This window comes from Juglans regia, chromosome 5 (assembly GCF_001411555.2).
Source record: "Juglans regia cultivar Chandler chromosome 5, Walnut 2.0, whole genome shotgun sequence".
Classification (NCBI taxonomy): Eukaryota; Viridiplantae; Streptophyta; class Magnoliopsida; order Fagales; family Juglandaceae; genus Juglans; species Juglans regia.
Window position 1 is genome coordinate 20,582,379 of NC_049905.1, and position 20,468 is coordinate 20,602,846.

Below are 20,468 nucleotides of genomic sequence, written 5' to 3' on the forward strand. Positions count from 1 at the left end.
GGTTTCTTTTGCTTCTCACTTCTCTTCCTCCTCTCCTCCATACAAACTGTTCCAACTTTTTTTTAGTTGGTATTTTAGTACATTGCACTATTCATATTAGTACTACCATTTGGGATTCTTCAAGTTATCTTCCCACCATTGGATTATAGAAATCTTTGAAATTTTCGATCATCTGAGAAGCTTTTGTCATTTTGCATCATGAAACCCTAAAGATGAGATATTACCAATAGAATGTTGATGAATGATGAGAAGCATTTGAGATGAGATAGTTCGTAAATGAGAAATGATATTTGGTGGGTTTGTAAGCCTCAACACTCTCTTTAATAGAATTGAATAAATCTGAAATTTCCATAAAAATTTATTTTTTTAGTACTGAATTCCACTTTTTTTTTCAAAATAAGTGTGTAAGACTAGGACACCCCAAGACTAATAACATTACTCTTCATAAATTTCCTGTATCTATGAGTTCTACATAATATTCCATTGTACTTTTTCAATTTTTTGATATGATGTAGCTGATAAATTTTCCTTTTGTAACGATGGGAAAATCACTTTTACAACTCTACATTAATTGGCATGTGATTTTATAAAGCTGTAGTTCGTTTTTAATGAAATGACATGATTTCATTGTTTTTGATCGGACATGATTTCATTGTTGATTGTAATATGAGTTGTAAAATAATTGCAAAACGATTGTATTTATATCATTACCACCCTTATTATATGCTCTTATGACATTTAGAACATTTTTATCAAGAAAAAAAAAGGTCGAAGGATGTCTTCTTTTCCTTCGACTAGCATATAGATTAAGCTATAGAATTCTCAGACTAATAGATGTTGCAGTCATTAATCGGTGAAAACAAGCCTATTCTTAAATCATACATGGTAAGGATTATCCAAAATAAATCCAAATAAATTCCAAACGCCACTCCATCAGAGCAGATTTATTTGTTTCATGGTACCTTTGATGCAAGTCCTAATTTCTGGGGTGAAAATTCTACCTACCTTGCCTGAAAGCCTTGCAGGTGGTAGAGTTCTTTGCAAGGAAAAAAACGTTACCTATGAGAAAAAGCATCTCAAATACAAACTGTCAACTCAGCTTGCACAGTTTAGAGGCCTGTAAATTATCCGGAAAACACCCAACTCAACATCAATTCACCTAATTCATGAATCATGAACGGTTTTATAATGGAGCGAAATTCAATCAAATGAGAAATGCAACCGCAATTTTGCTTCTGAGCATTATTGTATTCCTATCCAACGCGCATAATCCACCCACCTGCCAAGGCAAAGTGAAAAAGAGTGAGTAGTTGTGGGGAGAAATGATTCCCGCGAGGACATGTCAGAGAAGAGATAGTCCTCACAATAATGAACCCAAGTATGTGTTCCCTGTCCGAACGGCGAAGCAAATGGCACTTAGCATAAGTTTGTGCTTGTGTAACAAAGGTTCCAGAATCCGCTGTTCAATCACACCGGCTAAGACTTGGTATCTGTCAACAGAAATTAGAATAGCACAAGTGTTAAGTACTTTATGTCCAAACCAAGTACTCCCTAGCTCTATTTTACAGTAAAATGCAAGATCTTTTTTTGATAAGCAATAAATCTTCATCAATAAGTGCAACCTAAGCGTACAGGGAGTATACAAAGAGACGCGTATCTAGAAGGTGAAAAGGATACTAAAAATTCATGAAGGTTAAATCCTTTTAGTCTAGAGACAGAGTCCAAAGGAAAGGAGTGTAAATAAAGAAATTCTTAAGCGCCTCCAACCTTGTACGTTGTATTATTTCTCACATTCTAAATATGGCAAATGTGGCAGATAGGGACCATCACAGTGAGATGCAATAATATAAATGAGATCCAAGTTAGAAAGCCTTTACTTTGTCTCACACAATCAGTCATACCATTGTAGCTTACACAGTATTATGGAAGGATTTTCACTCTTGTAAAGTTTCCAGGATTACATGTAATGACATCTTTACAGTTCTACAACATAATATATCTACCCCAATAACGGTCAAGACACTGTAATCATGCAGGACATATTTTTTTAAAGGATAGACTACAAAGGTTTTGGAAGTATTTGAAAAGTGAAGATCGTTTTAAGATTTTTCAATTGGATTATCATAACTTCAAATCATAATTGGACATGCCCATATTATTTCAAAATGATCAATCTACAGTAGATAATCATATTGAATCATCATCATCATAACATATAAATCTGTAAATGATTATAAAATTAAAAACAGCGGCTGCAGGAACTGGTAGATAATCAAAAGCCAAGTCACAATAATTGATATTAAGTTTTTTTTTTTTTTTTTGATAGGTGACAATAATTGATATTAACTAATTTTTTGATAACTAATTAAAACCTACATACCGGAGATTGCTAGATATTGCCATATAGACACCATATGCAGCACTTGTGGATAGTATAGGCACATTTTCCACTTCAACTGGAGAAGACTTATCAACAGCTTTCCTTGCATTGATCAATGCATTTGTAACAGCTGTCCCCACCTTAATTAAGCAAAATGCATTAAACTCCGGCATTTTTTGTTAATGGTGTTTTGACTTGCATAATGTTTTCTTAAGAGAAGATGATAAGTAACCTTTGCAACAAAAGAGAAGAATGATTAATATTAGTCAACTCTAAAAAAGTAGTCTAGTAATAAAACACATTATTCCCCCAGCTATTGTTTTGAGAACATGTACAAGCTTACCATGGCCTTACAAAATTGCTAGAATGAAAATATGTCCTTTCTTTTAATCTGCCTCTATCCGTCAAAATTCGGTTGACGATTGGCATAACTATTCCAATTTAACATCCCTAGACAACATACAGAACAAAACTATAATGCGGAAACATGACTAAGTACACTATGTTAGGTAGGAAGATAACTAGTCCACATGAATCATAACAAATGGATAATAAACCTAGTTGAGCTGGATACAACACTTAGAAATTAATATAGGATGGTCCAGTTCATGCTTTTGTGGGTAACCGTTCATTTGGACATGGGTTGCACCTAAACCCAACCCAACTAGTCCAAATCCGAACCTTAGGTAGCTCTGACACTCCCATGACATACTAGAGCTTTTCTCCCTTTCATTAATAAAAGAGCACCAGGTTAGTAGTTATGAGTAGACATCAAATCATCAGACTCCATTTGACAATGTCATTATATCAAACTACATTACTTCATGATCGGGAACGCAATAGAGATGCATTTTGGAAGTTTTTTATAAGCACTCTAATTAGCTGGTTCTCTGCTATTGTACTGAAGGGAGGGGATGTAAACGCGTTCTTGTCTTCGTTTTTCTAAGTTCTAGAATGTATTAGGTGTTTCTTGTGTATACTCCCTGTGTACTCGGGCTATGCCTATTACATTGTTATTAATAAAGTTATTACTTATCAAAAAAAAAAAACATTACTTCATGACTTCATGCAGAACAGATTACACAATTTTTGGATGTTTCACCCAACAAAACATTGTGAATACAAAATAGAATAATCCTAAACTAGTAACTAGTTTACCGAAACTCACACACACAAAAACAAAATGTTAATAACAAATTAGTTACTGTGCATAGTGCACCAGTAAGCAGCGTGAATTATCTATAGGAGCTTCATTTAACCATTTCACAACAACAAAAATATAATGCCTAATGATGAAGCAATTTACACAGGATCTCTCCACTGACAGAAGACCAAAACTTGCAAGAGAACCCATATAAGAGCATAGGAAAGAGAACACTCCTTCCTGATCAATGATGAAACAGTACAAATGCAGCATTGCAGAACAGAGCAAAAAGCTGTCTAAATGGAAGAACCTCCCTAGAGAAATATTTCTACTAACCAGTGATGAAGCTGTGCCAACTGCAAAAAGCTTTGTCCCATTACGCTACACAAGCAAAACCAGCAAATGTAAACATGTCATTCATTGTTAACTTGAAACCCAAAATATAGGGATCCATTTAGGCAGCATATATGCAAGTCACTAAAAATATTTGCTTACCAATACTGCCCCTAATCTCTGCAAAAATGAATATGATGTTCCAGCAAGGGCAACCTGTGGACAGAATTTGAGGAGCAAGCAAGTAAATGTATATCCTTAAGTCAAATAATCGGGGCAACTTTCAAGTAATAGCATTAATCTATGCGGAAAAAGCTGTAACCTGGAATGCATTATCAGGACAGTTATGGAAGAACTTGGCAATTGCTCCTGCGCTAATTGCAAGTGGTGGACGTAGAGAAACAGTAGGGGCAGGAAGATAAACAAGCATAAAATCTGCACATATGGCCATTACCTAAGCAAGGTAATGAGAGGAAGTACACATTCCAAATAAAAAGTGAGAATTTCTGCAAAAGATACTCTAAAGAATGAAATAAGATATAATTATAATATATATATAAACACACACACACACACATACACATATGCTAAGACAATTTAGATTACCCAGATGGTGTGTTTTAAATGGTTCAGATTTTGTAACCTCAATATTTACCACTTTCGGATAAAAAATCGAACAATATAATTTTAACAAATCAATTACTTAGAAAAAGAGCCCCCAACTCCCTTGACAAACCCATGGCATCAAGCATTTCAATAATTTACCCTAAATATTCAATTAATTCCAACTTTTTAAGAGTGTCTAGTTCTTTTTTTATTGGCACCGGGTGTTTGGAACAAAGTGTCGACAAATCCATGGCATCAAGCATTTCGATAATTTTCCCTAAATATGCGATTAATTTAACTTTTTTAGAGTTTCTAGTTCTTTTTTAATTGGCACTGGGTGTTCGGAACAAAGTCTCAACTAATCTTTGTGTTGCATAGGCTCTTGGCAAGAAGTTTCCTGCAAGTGCATATTGGGTAATGCACGGGGAAATTCCCTCAAACTGATAGCCCCTAAAAATTGTTTGCACCCAAAGGTTCGAACCTTAAACCTAGAGGGAGCATGCCACCAAGACCAAGGCCCTTACCACTTGAGTCAACACCTAGGTGTTTAGAGTGTATAGTTCTTGAATATGAAACAATTAGAAATGAATGAAACCAGAAAGGCCATAGCCTTTTATATTGGACAATCTGTGCAGAGGAGGCACCTCATCAGGGCCTCATGTATCATACATCACATGGTGCCTCTATATATTAAACTAATTCAAATGGATCACAGCACATTTATGATATAATACAAGATTCCCAATGAACATAGTGTGTGTAGATAATATATCGTTGCTCCTATATGAATGAAATACATCAAGGACCACTCCCGGATCATACCCAGATGCATATGTTGAGAATGGTGGTGGATGGGAAGTATGGCTGTGATTGGGGGGGTTTGGTGTTCTAAGGAGGGTAGGGGGGGACTCACGGAGTGAGTCTTTGGAAGTTTATTAGAAAGGGGTGGAAGGAGTTTGTAACACACACCAGTTTGGAGGTTGGTGAGGGCACAAGAATTAGTTTCTGGTTTGATGAATGGTGTGGCGAGAGAGCCCTCTTTTCTGCATTTCCAAGAGTTTTCAGATTAGCCAGAAATCAACAAACTGTCGTTTCAGATGTGTTATGCCGAGCCAATGACACAGTGTATTGGAACCTGTCCTTTTCCAGAAATGTGCAGGATTCAGAAGTTGAGGAGATAGCAGGTTTTTACAGTTTTCTGTATTCCAGGAAGATAGGTGTTGTGGGAAATAGAATGCTGTGGAAACACTCAAAAAAAAAAAAAGAAATTTTCTGTCAAATCCTTCTACAAGGTGCTGCAAGACCACCAGCCCTTAGTGTTCCCATGGAAGGGTATATGGAGAGTCCGGTGCCACCTAAAGTTGCATTTTTCGTTTGGACTGCGGCTTTAGGTAAAATTTTGACGGCTGACAACTTAAGAGAACGAGGGATGATTATTTTGGAGTGGTACTACTTGTGTAAGAAACATGGTGAATCGATTGATCATATTTTTCTGAATTGTGAGGTGGCAAGGGAGTTATGGGATGGCATTATCAGTAGGGCTGGGTTGTCATGGGTTATGCCCAAGAGAGTGGTGGAACTTCTAGCATGCTGGAATAGGCAACATCATAGCTCTCAGTTGGCTGCAACATGGAGGATGGTCCCTTTGTGTTTATTGTGGTGTATTTGGTTGGAAAGATACGAGAGATGATTCAATAACAAGGAGAGAACAGTGGGGGAAATCTGGAACTTTTTTGTATCTTCTTTAGTTCAATGGTTTTCTGCTATTGTATTAAAGGGAGGGAATGTTCATGAGTTTTTACTTTCTTTTCAGCTTGCTAGAGTGTAATTAGGTGTCTCTTTTGTATACCACCAATGTACACGGGCTTTACCTAGTTGCATTCGATCAATAAAGTTTATTACTAGAAAAAAAAATAATGATGTAAGGTCAAGCCCACTGTGATATTAAATTATAAGAGGCCAATATGAGATAAGCCAGCAACATCGACAACATATGCGAATGAATTACTGTAAATAATGTGTGGGGCAGATGAAAATTAATCGGACATATATGTGATGAAAAGATCCATACCACATCTGCAAAAACAATTTCCAGCTCATTGAAAAAATTCTCTCTGCGACGTTCATACTCTGCAGCAGTCTAGAAAATAAATCAAATTAAAATAGGATTAAACATGTAACTAAAACAAATAAAGGGTAAACTACATTGCATGGGAAGTGGGGCAGGGAAAGGGGGAGAGAGAGAGAGAGAGCAGTCCAATCTTAATTTAGATCTGTTTTCCAACAAATTAACATAACTAGGTGTGCAGCAAAAGAACACTTCTGTTTAACATGATGATAAGATGAGATTACGGTTACCTCAGGTTCCTCAGATTCATCATGCTGAGATTACGATTAGCTCAGGAACCTCAGATTCCTCTGGTTCATCACGCTGAGATTACGGTTAGCTCAGGAACCTCAGATTCCTCAGGTTTCTGCTAGTTCCTAGCTTGTATTTAGGTGTTTTCTCTGGTATACTTCGTACTTGGGGCTATGTCTATTTGCTTGATTCAATAAAACTTCTTATTACTTACAAAAAAAATACGCTGAGTTTTGCCTCAGCCCACCACATTCCTTTTTTTCCCTAAGTTTATCATCTACCTAATGACACTTGCAAGTAGCTTAAAATTAAATTCTATGTCCGCAGGCAATATTACATATTCTTTCAATATTGTAAAAGGTATATGTAAATATTCAATCCTTCGTCCTTTCAACTAAATATTGAATCAACTTGCCATACGTTAAAAGAGTTTTAAAAAGAAAAACAAACGTTAAAACAGTTTTAAAAGGAAAAACAAACGTTAAAACAGTTGTAGAAAAAACTGCTTGTTCATGTATCACCCCCAAAAGTTCCTTTCCATCATTCTTTCCGCAAATTCTAAGGTTCAACTGAAAAAAAAAATCTCATCTCATTTCCAAATGAGCAAAATGAATAAGAATCACCTACATTACACATAAGCATACGAATTTCGATATCAAAAAACAATATATAAAAATCTTCTGAAAACCTAGAGCACATAAAAATGACACATTGACTGGTTCAAAATAATAAAAATAAAAACTTCAATGTCAAGCTCAAAGAAAAGAGGAGAGAGAGAGAGAGACCTTAGTGAAGATTCCGACGCCGCACTCGATCCCAACCTTGGCGAGGAAGAGGTCGTCCGCCAAGAGGCGCTCCCTGAATCCACCGAACTGCATCAACCAGCGGAACAGCCCCGACTTCTCGAGCTCCAAGAACCTCTCGACCACGGACCCGGGGACCTTACCGGCCTCGATCGCGGCCCTCAGGTCCTTGGGCAAGCTCTCCAAGAGCCTTCCCGCCTCCGCCAGCACCATGATCGCCTCCTCCCTGTTCTTGTCCCCCGCATTCTCCGCTCCTCCCCAGCCTCCCCAGCCTCCTCCGCCATTGTTACCGTTGTTACCATTATTTTTGTTCTTGTTTCCATCGTCTCCGTCATCTCCGCCGCTCAAAACGGCATCATTAGGGATGGAGAAAGGCGTGAAGAGGTTCCGGTGGTGGCGGAGGGCGGGAGCGGGTGATACAGTGAGTCCGAGATGTATAACAGGCGAGGAAGAGGAGGAGGCAAATGGACGGTGGGGTTGGAATTTGGTGAGAGGAAGAAGAGAGAGGGAGGGGTTGAAGCAGAAGGCGATCGCCATTGATGGTTGCTCTGGTTGGCTGCTGCCTCGCGTTGCACTCTCTCTTTCTTCGTATAAAAGTTGTGTGGGCGATTCCTCTTAGGAAGCTGAGCTGAGAGTCAGGCCTTTGCAGAATTTACAAAGGGTTTTGTCCTTTTGTTCACAATCCCTTCCCCCACCTTCTTTGTTTCACGCTCTCGAGTCTCAAGTCCCAACGAGTAATTCTTAATTCTTTTTACAAATATGTTAATAATATATTATGATATTTAAATTATTTATATACTATTAATTTTTAATAACATAATATATAAGAATGTCACATCAAAGACTAAATAATTTCTCACTATAAATATTTATATATATATATATATAAATATGTTTCTTGAAAGAATTATCTATGAGACTTTCAAGTTAATAAATAAGGTATAAATTTTGATTTAATAATGAATTATTTTACATAGGTTAGAGTATATATTCTCTAATATTTTTGAATTGGTAAATATTTTAAAAAATTTATTTAAATGTGACTTATCAAAGAGCTTCGTATTCCTTTCATTATACACGCAGGTGATTATAATTGCATTAAATATTTATAGTCATTATGAAATGGAATTTAATAAAACTCTCAAAGATTAAGACTATTAACTTATTTTTTTGTTTTCACAGATGAATTGAGATGAGATGAGTTAAGATAAAAATTGAAAGTTGAATAAAATATTATTAAAATATATCTTTTTAATATTATTTTTATTTTAAAATTTAAAAAATTTGAATTGTTTATTTTATTTTGTGTAAAAATTTAAAAAAAATTGTAATGATTAGATAAAATAAAATGAGATGAGATGAAAAATTTTATAAAAGGAAAAGAGACCTAAATATCTTTATCCAACATAATATTTTTGGTATTAGTATCTTTTAAAGTCTTTGTTAGAATTTTAAACCAAAAAAAAGATAATTAAATAAAATGAATTTTATAATATTTATTGAGTTAAATATTGACATAAATAAATGTTCTGTGCTTTAATACTCTCACTCTAAGTTTAAAAACCCTAGAACCTTGATTCATATTCTCCTGCCTATTTTATTAGATTTATAATTAACATTATTTTTTTGGGTCATTGTAAATAATCTTTTTAATTTTAGAAAAAAAAATGGAACTTCAAAATAATTAGGACGGTCAAGAGCGTGTGGTCCACGGCGCGTGAGAAACATTGGAGATGTTGTTCGTGGGTTGGTGAGTGTTGAGTGTTGACTGTATGTTGGTTGTGCCAGCGGGATCGTGGGGTCCGGTTTTAAGTTTGGTGTTATTTTCTCGAAAAAAACTACTATGCCGCCCAATTTCTCTGAATTAAATCCAAATCCGACTGAGTTGAGTAATTTTAAATTAATTTAATATTTAAATATTTAATTTTTAAATTATTAAATTTATTTTAATTTAAAATTTTCTTACACGTTTGATTTATAATTTTTTTTAATTTAAAATATTTTTTTACGTGAAATATACAATTTTTTTAATTTTTTATAAAATGTATTAAATTTATTTTAATATTTTAAACATACTTTAAATTTAATTTAAATAAATTTCACATAATTCCCTCCACCTCACAATATAAAATGTAGGCAGCCACGACATAGATGAAAATATAGATTCACGGCGCTGTTGTTGCCATATGTCTGATATGGAGATTTCTTGTGGGTATTTCTTAACTTTCACATTAAAGACTTGTTGCCCAAATTACTAGTTCAAGAGAGGGTGGATTGGGTTTGTTTTAAAAAATTATAAATTATAAATCTAATACATCATTTAAAATGTGAACAAAATATTAAATAACAGTAAATATAAAGAGTAAGGAAAAAACTAGTATTTTAACGAGGTTTAGTCTCGCTGCCTATATTATCGCCTAAAGTTACCATTTGAGGATTTTCAAATTCACTATTCAACCACATTCATGTGAACATAAAAACCTATTACACATTTAAGTAGTATTGCTTCAAAGAACTGTGTAAAACACCTTATACAATTACAACCACTTTATAGGAAGTGATTAAATTATTCTATCTAGAACTCATACTACACTTAGGGCTACACACACCCTTTTGTTATTTATACAATAGCTGATAGTTGATAGATTATCAGAGTATACTCTGCAATGAGTGAAATAAAAACAATATAATGCAAACTATACTTTCTCAAAATGAACAAATGTTAAAGCTCAATGCTAGAAAATAACTTTTGATAAATGAAGTAAAGCTTGTAGTTGTTGTCTATTTTTTGAGATCTAAAAGAGGTTTCCACTTCCAGTTTAAAAAGATTCAAATGTCAACAAGGAGCATCATTTATTGTTTCAAAATTTTCAAATAAAAGTTTCTAATTTTAAATTGTTATCATCATTCATTTTTCAAAATTTCAAACAAAAACTTATTTTTTCTACACATATAAAAAAGAATATCAATCACTTTTCAAAATTTTTAAACACAAGCTTATACTTTTTACACGTACAGAGCATAAACCACTTTTCAATTTTTTCAAACAAAAGCTTATACTTTTTGCATATGTAAAAAAAAAAAAAAAAAAAAGTATCATTCACTTTTCCAAAGTTTTAAATATTCCATGCACATGTAAAAGGGCAATCAATCATCTTTCGAATTTTAAATTTTCAAACATATTATGCACGTATGAAAAATGCAAATTGCTTTTTCATGAGTATATAAAAAGATTTTTGAAAGAGATGTACAAACTTCATTTTTAAGCTAGTTCTTTTTCTTGCCCAAGCTTTATTTGTTGATGTCTTTGGTTTTCAAGACTCTATTATGTGGACAACTTGAGGTCCAAATACTATTTGCTTGCATCCCAAGTTCGAGCATTCTTGGCTTGCCCTGGGGTCGGAGTTCCTCTATTCTCTTACCAAGGAATCAAGGTAACAGGCACTTTTACTCTCCCCTCCACACAAGCAAGCCCTTTTGTTAGGCCCTTGTCGAACCCCCATGATCCTTCACGGTGCTCGTCGAGGGGGCAAACATTATTGCAATGTAAGGGGCGAGCTTTATTACTCCTTACGTCGCTCACCTCTTGTGCAAACACTTTCGTTGGCCTATGATTGAGATGTTGTCTCTCACCTTGGCTATTGAGTACTCATTGCTCACCCAATGTGCGGACACTCTTTTGTTTGTTTCCCCTAGAATTTAAGCACTTTGTTCGCATTTCAGATTGTTGCTCCTCTCTTGGGGTTCGGGTAGTCTTTGTTTTTTTTTTTTTTTTTTGGTTCAAACACGCTTCGAGCATCCATAGGGTCAAGTACTTTTGGAGATCGGTGTACGCTTTATATGCTCAAAAGTCGAGCTCCCACATAATCCAGCCAATTTGATTGGGGGCATACTTTTGGAGATCGAGATACGCTTTACACACTTGGGAGTTGAGCTCCCTTGTGATCCAACCAATTCGATTGAGGGTCAAATACTTCGAGAGATCGAAGTACGCTTTACATGCTTGGAGCTAAACTCCCACGTAATTCGCCTATTTGATCAAGGTTGGATATTTTCGAAAATCACGATAAGGTTTACATGCTTAGGAGCCGAGCTCCCATGTTATCAAACCAATTTGATCAAGGTTCAGCTTTCGAGCTTGCTTCAAACATCCATGGAGTCAGATACTTTTGGAGATTTAGTAGGTTTTACATGCTCAGTAGGCAAGCTCCCTTGTAGTGCATCCAATTTGATCAACGTCAGATACTTTTGAAGATCAGGATACACTTTACATGCTCGAGAGCCGAGCTCAAATGTAATCTATAGGGATGGGTAGCAAGGTACCACTCCCCGCCACCCTGCATCCACCGCCCTAGCCCCACCCACAGGCAAAACACCTAACGGGGGCAGGGGTGGTCTGGTCCGAAGCCTGCCTTCCTCTGCACCCAAAAAATATATAAATACATACATATATATATATATATTCATTTTCTTGGGGGGACCCTCTCTCTCTCTCTCTCTCACAGTCACCGTGGGCCCATGGTTGTGGGTTTGCAAAATCATTTTTACTAGTTTAGTTTTTTTTGTTGCTTTTTGATTTGTTGTGTATTGTGTTGTAGATTTCGTTATGGATTTTCTCTTTTCTTTGATTTTTTTTCCCCATTTGTAACAGTTGTGCATGGGCGGTGGATGTAGGGGCGGACGGACCAGGGGTCCGCCCCTCACACGGATGAGGGGCCCCACTCTCAGGATGTAGTTGTGGATTCTAAGGGGCAAAAATCCCCTACGCCCATGCGGGGGTCGGATGAGAGAAGAGGCAATCCTGTCCCGGAGGGTACGGGTAGTACTCCTAGTAATCTAAACAATTTGATTAGGGGTCGGATGTGTTGGGAGATCGGGATACACTTTACATGCTTGAGATTTGAACTCCCGCATAATGTAGCCAATTTGATCAAGGGTTGGATGCGATGGAGATCGGGAAATCCTTTACATGGTCGGGAGCCTTGCTCCCATATAAATTGGTCTAATACTTTTGGAGATCGGGTATGATATACATGCTCGAGAGCCGAGCTCTCATGTAAGCCTACCAATCTCATTAGAGTCGGATACTTTTGGAGATTGGGTAGGCTATACATGCTCGGGAGTAGATCTTACACATAATCCGACCAATTTGATCGGAGGTCGGAGTTTAGGGTACACTTTTCATGCTCGGGAGCCGAGCTCCCACATCGTCCTACCAATTTGATCGATAGTCTACTTTTAGAGGATCGAGGTACGCTTTACATGCTTGGGACCTCCCTCGCAATCGAGATACACTTTCGTCACGGTGGTGGATGAGTGTTTACAAAACTTTTTTTGTTTGTTTGTTTGTTTTTAATTTGAAATAATCTTTATATGATAGCAAAGCATTTGGATGTAGGAGTGGCAATTTGTGTTTTCGGATCGTATTCGTGTCATGTCAACTCATGAACATTTAATTATATCAGTCAATTCGAACCCAACCTGTTAAGCTAAATGCATCAAACTTTCAAACCCCCTAACCCAATCCGTTTAGATAATGGGTCGTGTCATGTTATCCGTTTTGACTGATTTAATAATTAATTAGAAATAAGTCGACACAACATGACTTATTTAATCTCGTTTCATATAAATGGTTTGAATTAACCTGCATAACCTATTTGATTTGACTAACATAATTTCACATAAAAGTTAAAATTTATATTTATTAGTAATCATAGTATCTTAAAAAAAATATGACAACCTACTAATAAAAAATATTAATATTTTTTAAATTTTAACATATAATAAAATCAATATTATAAACCCTATAATAATAAATATGTGCATAAGTCTAGAATTATAATCATAATAATAAAAATATAAGTATATTAAAAAAAACTAATATTATAACTTAAAAATAATAAAATTATAATTTTAAAATAAAATCTAAACGATTCAAAATAGATTGATTTCAAATTAAATAGACTAACCTATTATTAATCTGTTTATAAATTGCGTTTTTAAGTATCCGCCATTCGTTAACATCAAACCACTAATTTTGTGTTGGAAAAATTTTATTTATCATCTTCATATATTATATATCATATTTTTTTATTTTTTTTCTTATTAAATATGTAGTATATGGATTATGAGTAGAATAATTTAATAAGTTTAAAAAGAATAAAATAAAATAAAAATTTAATTTTTTTTTTAAAAAAGATATAGTGTGTGATGTATGGAAACAAGGATTAGCAAAACTTTTTGTGTCGGCTGACGTGTTTCAATTTGCCACCCAGTGGAGGTGGCTCTTCTGGTATATAATCAGGCAAAAGCAATAGATGAGCTTCAAAACCTACACAGAAGCTAAGAAGAAGAAAAAGAATAAGAAGAAGAGCAAAGAAAATGAGCAGTGGAGCCGGGAAGCTCGTGTGCGTGACCGGTGCCTCCGGTTACATAGCTTCGTGGCTCGTCAAGTTTCTTCTGCAGCGCGGTTACACTGTCCGGGCCTCTGTTCGCGACCCCAGTCTGAACTCTCTCTCTCTCTCTCTCTCTCTCTCTGTATTATGGTTTTGCTTTTACGTGTTTGGATTCACTATTTCTTTACGATCTGTTGTTTTATTATCATTTGACTCCTTCACGCAAAAAGTTCTAAGCAATTCCCATTTCCAGGTTGTGGCTTATGATCGTGTAGCTTCATTTTCATAAAACCTTTTGATAGCTCTCTGGGTCCTGTGTGACTCTGATTGGGAGCTTTTCGGGACACTGTTCTGATATTTTCATAGGAGGGTTTCTAATTGAAAGTTCAAAGTTGTTAAGTTTTGTGGTGATTATGTTATTTCTTGATTTGGATTTAGATTCCAGTTACAATCAAACTAGGATTATCATATATTTTCGTTGGACGAAGTATTATCTGCAAAGCCAAACAGAGTAATTTCTCATACCATTTTGGTAAAAAGGATTGGAGACTACACTGACTGAATAATGAAACTCTCTGGAAATTACTTGCGGAGTTGGATTGGGTTTTGAAGGAATGATTAAATCTTAACAATTGCACTCTTTTTGATTTTTGGAGATTTATAAGTAATCTTGGTTGTCTTTAGATGAAGATTTTGAATTTGGATTAGTTTTTATCAAATTGACGGGAATTGTGATGTCCATTGGTTGGATGGGAACAATTTTTAAAAGTAATGGAAAATTTTATTACTAGGAAACATAAAAGGCATAGCCCAAGTACAGTGGATGTATACAAGAGAAACACCTAATGAAAAAGAGACAAGAAAATCATGCAAATTTAGCCCATTAAAATCTTTTCACGGTCCTCGAAAGTTCTATCATTTCTTTCCCTTAAAATACATCAAACTATATAGATTGGGGCCATCTTCCACACTACTGCTATTTGTGGTGTATCACATCTCCTCTCCAACTGGAGAAGAGGTCTACTATTCTTCTGGGCATTGCTCAAGCCGAACCAACTCTATAGAAGAAGTCATTCCACAAGACTTCGGCAATCTCACAATGGAGTAGGAGGTGGTTTATTGATTCCCTGTTTTTCTGCACATATAACACCAATCTGTCACAATGATATAACGTTTTCTTATGTCATCCATGGTGAGGCGCTTTAGGACTCCAAATTCTTCCCCAAGAAAAGGGATGTAATCTTGAGGTACAAGGACCTGATAGAAAGATCGAACAATAAACTTCCCTTTCTTGGAAGGGTTCTAGAAGATCCTATCTGCACCTCCATGTTGTAATCTAGCAGACTATATGATAAGATCATTTGCAAATGAAGAAATTATTATATGATAACATTTCTAGTAGTGATGGTAATGCTGGTGCTAATGACTTGGTGATAATGGTTTACAATGTTATGGTGCTGGGGGCTATGGCAGTGGTGATGATGGTGGTGGCGGTAGTGATGACGAAAACGGTAATAGTAGAATTAATGATATGATATGAGAATGTTATTTGGGATTTGTGATTCTTGAAAATCTCAAGTTCAAAATTCCGAATAATTTTAAAAAAAGCTCTCAGGCGTGGCACTGCTGGATGCTTTTGATCAGTAGAGAAATAACAATGCTATTTGGTGATGCATTGACATGTCTTTTCCTTTTTAATTCCTTTTCATTCTGACTCTCTGAGTAAACAAGTCATTGGAAAGTAGTACCCTTTTCCTTGTGCAAACTGGATGGTTAATTTACACGGTTAGAAGTATGGTATTCTAATCGAGTTCACTTCTATATCCTGCAGATGACCCAAAAAAAACAAGTCACTTACTTGCACTTGATGGAGCTAAAGAGAGACTTCATCTGTTCAAAGCAAACTTATTGGAAGAAGGTTCCTTTGATGCTGCTATTCAGGGCTGTGAAGGTGTTTTCCATACTGCATCTCCCTTCTATCATGACGTCAAGGACCCAGAGGTTAATCCCATTTTACTCTTCTTTGAATATTAAGTTGTTTCAAGTGTGAGTTATCATTTATTGATGGAATGAGTCTTAGAAATGAAGTTCTAGAGGTGGAGGATTAACTCGTGAAATGGATTTAGAATTGCAAAGGATCTGCTTTTGATAGAGATAGGATATGGGTTGGTAAACAATCATAAACATAGTGGTTTTGTGATTACATTGGAGTTGGGTAAGGCAGAGGTCTTCAGGATTGGGTTGAAGTCCCAGATACCTTTCTATCTTTTTTGACCAAAAACTGTACAACAGTATATCTAACTGTAAAGAACAGAATCCCATGCCTTAAGGCCCTTCAATATCCTTGCGAAAGGTAGCTTGTGTAATTGCATGTCATCATCTTGTGAATCATAGCTCCTTACTTTATTACCTACTCAAAGAACTTGTGAAGCATGGCTTGTGTAAATTCCTGCTTCGTCATTTACAAGTTAATAATGTCAACCTTGTTGCTATTGCTATCAGATTTTTTTTTTTTTCTTTTTCCTTTACTATGCACATTTTTATTAACAAAATGCTGCCTGGAATTATATTTCCTACTTGCTAACATTGATTTCCTACTTAAGATATGATTGTAAGATATGAAAGTATCTTTTGAATGTGAAAATATAATAATATCAAGCTTTCTTGATAAACAATTAAATGACTTTTGTTTCTTTGTTAATGATAGTCTTTGCTGCTTTTTTCACCGAACTGTTGATCTTATCTTTGCCTTCATCTTTCAGGCAGAACTACTTGATCCTGCAGTGAAGGGAACACTTAATGTTCTTAACTCGTGTACAAAGTCTGCATCTGTTAAACGGGTAGTCTTGACATCTTCTATTGCTGCAGTTGCATTCAATGGAAAACCTCGAACTCCTGATGTAGTCGTTGATGAGACTTGGTTTTCAGATCCTGAAATTTGTAAGGAAGCAAAGGTATGTCGGTGCTATTACCAATCTTTCAAAATGAAAGAAGGTTAGCGAATGAATCATTGCCCGTTATGCACAGTTTCTCCAATACTTGAAATATTCTCAGTTTCAATTGTCTGGATAACTTATACTCCATTTAGTCCATTAATCTATTTGGGAATGTCTGGAAAAATCTTTTTCACTTCAAGAATTACTTCAAAAGAAAAAAAAAAAGTTTCTTATAAAAAAAAAAAAAATCCTTTTCACTTCAAAAGGCAATTGACACAAATTGTTTGATACTTTCCTTGCTTATCCTTTAGACACTTCCCAAAGAGTAGGCTGTTGAATGTTGGGAAGAGTGGAAGTACAAATGATGGGTTCTTCTCAGGCTATCAGTGCTTTCCATATATTAATCTGCAGATCATTTTCATTTTATAAATTTGATTTTGACAAGTAATTGAAATTTTATTTAGAACTGCAAAAGGTGTGGCCTAAGTACACATGATGTATACCAGAGAAACACTTGTTTAGAAATAGAAAAACATACAAGGAAAGAATGAAAATTCAACCCATTGAAATCTATAACAGATGTCTAAACGAAGAGCATATTAAAGAAGAGAAGTTTTTAGGCTTCCAACGTCTGCTGCGGGTTCTCAAAATTTGTTGTTCCTTTCTCTCCAAATATACCAAACTAGAAACATAGGTACTCTTCCATACTGCTGCAATTTGTGGGCTGCCATATAACCCTCCAATTTGCAAAGAGATTTACTGTCCTTCTCAGTTCTCACATACCCCAAGGCAACCCAACTCTACAAAAGAAGTCATTTCATAAGGCTCTACCAACCTCGTAATGGAGTAAAAGGTGGTCTCCAAATTCCGCACTATTTCTGTGCTTACAACACCAATTTGATACAATGGTATTCTACTTCCTTTAGTTATCCATGGTAGGGACCTTCCCTAAGGAGATTGTCCATGCAAAAAAAGCTGCTCTTAAATACACGTTGGTCCATAAAATACTCTTCCAAGAAAACAAGTATTGTCCTGAGATATAAAGAGATGATAAAAGGAATGAACAATATGCTTTCTTTTCTTGGAAGGGGTCCAAAGAGTCTGGTCTACAGTTTGAAGACATAATCTTGTTTTTTTTTTTTTTTTTTGATAAGTAAGTTTGAAGACATAATCTAGTAGCGTACAAGAGATTGAAAAATTCTGTGAAAACATCAACTTTCCAGTCATGAGCTTCTTTGAAAAAATTGACATTCCACTGAGGGGAGGGAGCCACTAGAAAAATCTAGTGGATCAGCCACTGAAGTCTCCTTCACACGCCCAAATATTTACATCTTTGGGAAAGTTTCCTTGAGGGTCATTTCTCCACACCAGACGCTAGACCAAAACCTAATAAGTGATGACATTCTCTGAGAATCTTCATAACAATAACAAAAAGTAATGGAGACACTTGATCACGTCTCAAATCCCGAGAGCTACTAAAGAAAACATGCGGGAGTGCCATGCATCAAAGCAGAAAGAACACACTTAAGGGATACAATGGCCTACCCAATATCTCCATTTATCCTTGATGCCTCAACTCCCTAGCAAGTAATATAGAAGCTCCAAGTTAGCATGAGCATAGGCCTTCTCAATATCTAACATGCAAAATACCCTCGGTCCACCTAAGTAAGTCTACTATCCAGGCATTCATTAACAAGCAGCACCAAGTTTAATATGTCTTATTTTAACAAATGCATTATGTGTGACACCCCATATGATATGGATAAGGGTAGGTGGTGTATGAGATCCCACATTGCTTGGAAATGAGAAGTTCTTGCTCTTTATAAGATTCCAATGGGGCTCCAATTATATCATTGAATAGTCCTTTTGGAGTATAGGCCATGTGGTTTGAGTTTTCAATTGGGACGTTACATTATGTGATTATTTTAGTTGTGAACATCCTGTTCTAGTCTATCTCTGTCATGATCTGCAATTAGGGTTTTGCTAAAATTGATGCCCTTTATGATCACTTATAAATCAGGTAACCAAATTATTAATGACTCATATGTTCATTGGTTCATTTGTCTCTGGGTTTCATTTTGAATATTTTTTTCAGCTATGGTATGTGGTTTCCAAGACATTGGCTGAAGAAGCAGCCTGGAAGTTTGCAAAAGAGAACGGTCTTGACATGGTTGCAATCAACCCATCAATGGTGATTGGTCCTCTCTTACAGCCAACCCTAAATACTAGTGCTGCCGCAATTTTAAACTTAGTAAATGGTATTATCTTTGATACACTTAAAATTCCCATTGCCAGAACTATACTTCTTTTCTTCTTTATTTATTCTCTTTTCTTCTGATGCAGGAGCACAGGTGTTTCCCAATCTATCATTTGGATGGATTAATGTCAAAGATGTTGCTAATGCCCATGTTCAAGCATATGAAATCCCTTCCGCCAGTGGAAGATATTGTTTAGTTGAGAGAGTTGCTCACTATTCTGAAGTTGTGAGGATTTTACGTGAGCTTTATCCCTCTTTACAACTTCCAGAGAAGTAAGTGTTTATTTCCCTCTATTTTCAAGGTATAACGTTCGAGTGATACTTGCCACTAGCAGTAATTGCTCCAATTGCACATTCCTTTTTATATGACATGGTTCCTTGATTCAAGTATGGGATATTAATTATTCAGGCATTTTATCTCGTTGGGCCAAAAAATTATGTTGTTAGATCCTATCAAGGTAGACTAATTAGGTCTAGTAGGGCCTAATTTTGGAATTCTCTCTCTCTCTCTCTCTCTCTCCCTATTCTCTCCTCTCTTTCTCGACATTTTTATCAATATCTATCACCTCTATCACCTTATTTATTTCATTCATTCATTATCTGTTTTTGGATACCTTATGACCTTAATGGCTCTTGTTTCCACATTTCACAACCCCCCCCCAACAAAACCCCACATTAGAGGTCGTCATCATTGTTTCTTGTAACTTCTCTACATAAACCTTTCCACCTCATTTTTGTTTTCCAAAACCCTTGACAGGTGTGCAGATGATAAGCCATTTGTGCCAACATATCAGGTGTCGAAAGAGAAGGCAAGAAGCTTGGGTATTGAATTCATTCCTCTTGATGTGAGCCTCAAGGAAACCGTTGACAGCTTGAAGGAAAAAAACTTTGTCAATTTTTAAGTATTGGTAGCACCCGTGCAGATCGTTCTAATCAATAAAAATGCTGGTGATACGTGTTTCCTGCATCCTTGTTTTTTATTGGTGTTTTGAGGTATTTTTATAAGATCTAGATATACATAGCTATGCTCTGGTTGGAGGAGTAACTTGTCTCCCAAACTACAAGTTAGTAGAGTGATGTTCACTTTGTTGCGAATTGGATAATAATTATGCAGAACTGTGATTTGGGGTCTTTGAGTAGAACTTTGTACTACATTATCATGACCGGTTGGTGAATGGAATATCAGTGATTATATGCCTACACAGAAGAGCTTAGATGAAAGTTGAATATAATATTATTATAATATAATTTTTTA

General features: G+C 35.7%; 2 protein-coding genes across 2 annotated transcripts; one reads left to right on the top strand and one right to left on the bottom strand.

Moving 5' to 3' along the window:
- Positions 1 to 916: 916 nt before the first annotated feature.
- LOC109005321 (protein RETICULATA-RELATED 4, chloroplastic-like) lies at positions 917 to 8,299 on the bottom strand. Its single transcript, XM_018984186.2, has 8 exons — positions 7,608 to 8,299; positions 6,535 to 6,603; positions 4,180 to 4,311; positions 4,020 to 4,073; positions 3,861 to 3,905; positions 2,381 to 2,520; positions 1,365 to 1,490; positions 917 to 1,279 (listed from the first exon to the last, which is right to left on the bottom strand). Exons 1-8 carry the CDS (start codon positions 8,160 to 8,162, stop codon positions 1,243 to 1,245), a joined length of 1,158 nt encoding a protein of 385 aa, XP_018839731.1. The 5' UTR covers positions 8,163 to 8,299; the 3' UTR covers positions 917 to 1,242.
- Positions 8,300 to 13,943: 5,644 nt separating this feature from the next.
- Positions 13,944 to 20,413, top strand: LOC109005322 (cinnamoyl-CoA reductase 1-like). Its single transcript, XM_018984187.2, has 6 exons — positions 13,944 to 14,127; positions 15,852 to 16,021; positions 16,783 to 16,974; positions 19,052 to 19,214; positions 19,300 to 19,486; positions 19,971 to 20,413. The coding sequence occupies exons 1-6, from the start codon at positions 14,007 to 14,009 to the stop codon at positions 20,113 to 20,115; spliced, it is 978 nt and encodes a 325-aa protein (XP_018839732.1). The 5' UTR covers positions 13,944 to 14,006; the 3' UTR covers positions 20,116 to 20,413.
- The last annotated feature ends 55 nt before the right edge of the window (positions 20,414 to 20,468 follow it).

Excerpts from the sequence above, each read along its gene's own strand:
- LOC109005321 (XM_018984186.2), bottom strand. The coding sequence starts at position 8,162 with ATGGCGATCGCCTTCTGCTTCAACCCCTCCCTCTCTCTTCTTCCTCTC. Across the intron at positions 2,521-3,860 it reads TTGGCACAGCTTCATCACTG|GTGGGGACAGCTGTTACAAA; the intron begins GTTAGTAGAAAT and ends TGCTTAATTAAG. Across the intron at positions 1,491-2,380 it reads GCAATATCTAGCAATCTCCG|ATACCAAGTCTTAGCCGGTG; the intron begins GTATGTAGGTTT and ends TTCTGTTGACAG.
- LOC109005322 (XM_018984187.2), top strand. The coding sequence starts at position 14,007 with ATGAGCAGTGGAGCCGGGAAGCTCGTGTGCGTGACCGGTGCCTCCGGT. Across the intron at positions 19,215-19,299 it reads AATTTTAAACTTAGTAAATG|GAGCACAGGTGTTTCCCAAT; the intron begins GTATTATCTTTG and ends CTTCTGATGCAG. Across the intron at positions 19,487-19,970 it reads TCTTTACAACTTCCAGAGAA|GTGTGCAGATGATAAGCCAT; the intron begins GTAAGTGTTTAT and ends AACCCTTGACAG.